General features: G+C 39.2%; 1 protein-coding gene across 1 annotated transcript in view; it reads left to right on the top strand.

Moving 5' to 3' along the window:
* The window catches only part of LOC106780546, a 91,832-nt gene that overhangs the window by 16,259 nt on the left and 70,760 nt on the right, over positions 1 to 4,813 (top strand). Inside the window, exon 2 of the mRNA XM_014668850.2 lies at positions 1,746 to 1,761. Within this exon, the coding sequence (XP_014524336.1) occupies positions 1,746 to 1,761 (16 nt within the window). The remainder of the gene's footprint in view (positions 1 to 1,745; positions 1,762 to 4,813) is intronic.

Raw genomic sequence — 4,813 nt, 5'->3', positions numbered from 1 at the left:
CAACAACAATAGGGTTTAGTTCACCATTGTCATGGTGAATCTAGATGAAAAATGGATGAAGAATGGAAAAGCAAACCCTAGATAAGAAGAAATGGAGCCTAGGCATCCAAGAGATCCTCTCCAGAGAGCGAAATTAGGTCTGGCCGCCCCCTTTTGTCCAAAGAATGAGATTGAAATTGCAACAACGCTATTTATAGCTGAGGAGCGTCACAGAAAACAGGCCCAAGCCCAGCAGACAACCGCCCGGTGTCACACTTGTTCCGCCCGACGGTTTCCCTCAAGCCGCACTACCGCCCGGCGGTAGGGGTCTACCGCCCGACAGTTTGCCTCTAATCGCAAATCCGCCTGGCTGCACCGCCTGGTGCCAACTCCTCGCGCTGGACCGCCCAACGGTGTAATTTGCCGTCGGGCGGTACGTCGACTCTTCGTTTCTTCATTTTTCTTCCCTTTTCTTGAGCCTACGACCTTCATCTTCAACTCCATTCTTCACTTTCTCAAAAATGCTACAAAACAATGCAAAACAAGCATAATATCGCTAAAAATAGCTTTTGACTCTCTACAGACTCATTTATTGAGTTTTGCTTGATTTTAAGCTCATTCTAAGCAGTAAAGGGAGTAATTTGGTCTAAAATGACATATGAAAAGAACTATTTTTCAACCTTCATCAACTGATCTGTTATAATTGTCATAATACAGTTGACTGAATTAGTAGCGTATTCGATTGAGAATCTAACTGAATAACAGAAATCTATAAATAAGCTGAACAGAGGTTTGTTCAGAAGAATTTTGATGAACTGATAATTTTCATTTCTGTTTCAGATTTCTCTTAGCTCCAAGAATTCTCCAAGAAGACGATGGTGATCTTTCTTGAACGAGATTCAAAGGGGAGATTTTTTACGCTCACATTTGCTGATTATCTGCACAAGGAAGGTGCTTATGTGTGATCGTGTTCAAGGCTTGGCATCCTGTAAAGACTGTTGGAATTGTTTGTATGGCTTGGCATTCATGAAGACTGTTGGATTTAGACTTGTTGGATACAGGGGATAGTGCACTTTGAGGATTGTTCAAAGTGGTGTTTGGCAGATTGCAGAAGAGGGGATTTTTGCTGCAAATCTTACTGGTTTATTGCAGCTATATTTTGGTTTTGGGTTAGAGAGGAGATTTATATTTTTGACGTGGAGGTCTTTTATAAACTCCTTGTTGTAAAAACCGCAACCGTTATAGTGCATTTGCTTCCTGGGTTGGAAGGACACTGGATGTAGGCATTGTTGGCCGAACCAGTATAAAAACCTGTGTTTGATTTTTGATAACGGTCTAAAAACCGTTATTTTCATACTTAAATTTGATATTAAAACACACCCTTTATGGCTTAGAATGAGCTTAAAATCAAGTAAAACACTTAGTTATGACTTGTGAGAGTCAAAACTTGGTTTTAGAGATATTATGCTTGTTTTTATATTGTTTTGCAGGGTTTTAAGGTGAATTGAAGATGGAAGTGAAGTAAGGTGGACTTAGACCCATGAAAGAAGGAGAAAAATGATGAAAAGAAGGGTCAAGTGAACCGCTGAGCGCCAGAATGGACCGCTGAGCGTCCAAAGCGATTAGAGGGAAACCACTCAACGGCAAAACTGACCGTTGAGCGGTCAAAGCGGCTAGAGGGAAACCGCTGAGCAGTGAACTTAGGCGCCTGGGCGGTTGTCTGTTTTTAATAGCTAGATTCTGTAATCTTTCTGTTATCTTTTTAGGCTTATATATAGCCCAGTGCTAATCAAAACATATTCTCTTGGCAGAGAGAAACGTCCAGAGCTACCTTGGAGGAGGTTCTTTGGATGCTTAGGCTCCAATCTACCAAGTTTAGGGTTATTTCTTCCATTCTTTCATCATATTTCATCTAGTTTCACCATGACAATGGTGAACTAAACCCTAGGTTGTTGGGGAACAATGTAATCGTTTGAAACTCTCATATATCCAAATTCTTATTTATTTTATATGCTTGCATATGCTTGATTTATCAATTGTTGGATTCTTCACCTTTGCTTAATGCTTTTATCGTTTAACTCATTCGGTAAATTTTGTTTGTCTTTATTAATAGGGGACATACAATAATGTCATGAACTGGTGTTGAATTCCTTGATTATGTTAATACCGCCTAGGGATAGGGGTAGGACGATCAATTGTATTTTGCTTCCGCCTATCATGCATTATTAATTACTAGGGGAGGCTAGCAAGCTGGTAATTAGTAATAGGCTCTTTTCACCAAGGGATTGAGTTAAGGGTAGACCAAGAAAGTTTGCATGACAATATGATAAATAAGCTAATTAAATAAGAAGAGTAGATATATGAGGGTGGATAAGATGAAATTGTAAACCCCAACAACTCCATTCATCCATAGTTTCTTAAAGCCAATTGAATAATTGCATTTGCATGTTTATTTTTGTTCTTTGCATACACACCTCAATCTAATTTTTTTTCTCAAGTCTTACACGATTTGTATACATGAAAAGTAAGGCCCAAGAATCCATTGGGAAATGATACTTGGACTTACCCGTTTATATTACTTGATAACAATCTGGTACACTTGCTAGGGACTTAACAATTTTCTCTATCCCTTATCTTTTACATTCCAGTCGACTCTATATTTCACGCAGTTATCGAATGAGTTATCGAATGAGTTAAACGATAAAAGAGTTACGCGCAGGTGAGAACCCAACAATTGATAATCAAAGCATATGGAAAATCATATAAATTAACAAGAGTTTCAATAAAAGAGAGTTTCAAAAGATTACATTGTTTCCCCCAACAACAAAAGGGTTTAGTTCACCATTGTCAAAGGGAACCTAGATGAAAAGTGAAGGAAAAATGGAAAAGCAAACCCTAGAAAGGATGAAAAGGAGCCTAAACATCCAAGAAATCTTCTCCAAGGAGTGAAAAGTTGGTTTGGCCGCCCTTTTCTGTCAAAAGAAGGAGAATGAAATCGCAACAGGGCTATTTATAGTTGAGGAGCGTCACAGAAAACAGGCCCAGGCCCAGCGGACAACCGCCCGACGGCATACTTATGCTGCCCGACGGTTTGCCCCTGATCGTGCCACCGCCCGGCGGTAGGGGGCCACCGCCCAACGGTTTGTCTCTAATCGTAAATCTGCCCAGCGTCCACGCCAGGTGCCTCCTCCTTGCTCTGGCCCGCCCGGCGGTGCAATTTTGCCGCCGGGCGGTTCCTAGACTCTTCTTTACTTCAATTTTCTTCTTCTGTCTTGAATCTAAGACCTTCATCTTCAATCTCCATCTTCATTTTCATCAAAATAGCTTCAAAACAATGCAAAACAAGCATAATATCACTAAAAACAACTTTTGACTCTCGACTGACTCATTTATTGGGTTTTACTTGATTCTAAGCTCATTCTAAGTCTTAAAGAGTGTAATTTGGTCTAAAATGACACATGAAAAAAAACTGTTTCTCAACCGTTATCACTTTCATTTCAAGAGAGTTCAAAAAGCTTTATACTTTGATTTCAAGATTGCGAAAAGAACTTATTTTTGATACAACACCAATTCAGCCCCCCTCTTGGTGTAAAAAGAAACCTACCTGTTTTCCAACAAACGATGGTGGTGTTAGGTGACGATGGAGACTATTATAGAAGACAATCGATGGTGATTGAATATGGTTATGCATTGGATGGTGGTGGAGAATGGGGAAGATGGTCGTGATATATATACACTTCATTTGGAATATTCATACAACAATATCATACACAAACAGGGCAGAAATGTGTTCCAGCAACAAGTGAAAAATGAGGTATAAAAATTAAGTCACTAAAACACGATGACATAGGTATGCAAAGCGTTGCTTACCTATTGGAGCTTCGTTCACTATTATTCGCCTCGTCCCGCAGATGTTTCCTCTTTCCTGTGTAGCTGGCTTTCTTTCTCCACTTCGTTCTCCCTTCTCTCGCTCTTCTTGAAAAAAAAACCCTTTTCACCCCTTTTGCATATTTGTGCTAATAAGTTACTTGAAAAATTCGAGTCTTTCTCCCCCCGTTTGCTATCAGATTTCAGCCAAAGTCATAGGCGTGTGTTAAGTCCCTGGCAAGTGTACCAGATTGTTATCAAGTAATATAAAATGGGTAAGTCCAAGTAGCATTTTCCAAAAGACTCTTAGGCCTTAACTTTGGTGTAAGTCAATCGCATAAGACTTGAGAAAAGAATTAATTTTCGGTTTTGAATGCAAAGAACAAAAGTAAACATGCAAATGTAGTGAATCAATTGGCTAGAAAAGGCTATGGATGAATGGAGTATTTGGGGTTTACAATTTCATCTTATCCACCCTCTTATATCTACTCTTCTTATTTTCTTAACTTATTTATCATATTGTCATGCAAACTTTCTTAGTCTACCCTAAACCCAATCTCTTGGCGAAAAGAGCCTATTACCAATTACTGGCTTGCTATCTCTAGTCTCCCCTAGTAACCAATAATGCATGATAAACAGAAGCAACATACAATTGATCGTCCTACCCCTATCTCTAGGTGGTATTAGCATAATCAAGGAATTCCCCCCAGTTCATGACATTACCGTACGTCTCTGTATCAATAAAGACAAACAACATTTACCGAATGAGTTAAACGATAAAAGCATTAAGTATAGGTAAGGAACCCAACAATTGATAAAGATAAGCATATGCAAGCATATAAAGAAGATAGAATTTTGATATAAGAGAGTGATTGGTTGTCGCAACCCACACAAATTTAATGTGCAATTTAGAAATGCAGTATAGCTAGGAAATGACTCCTAGGTCATCTCTCAAGGACCAATTTTG

The sequence above is a fragment of the Vigna radiata genome, unplaced genomic scaffold, assembly GCF_000741045.1.
Source record: "Vigna radiata var. radiata cultivar VC1973A unplaced genomic scaffold, Vradiata_ver6 scaffold_391, whole genome shotgun sequence".
NCBI classification, from domain to species: Eukaryota; Viridiplantae; Streptophyta; class Magnoliopsida; order Fabales; family Fabaceae; genus Vigna; species Vigna radiata.
This window is presented reverse-complemented; position numbering and strand designations above follow the sequence as displayed.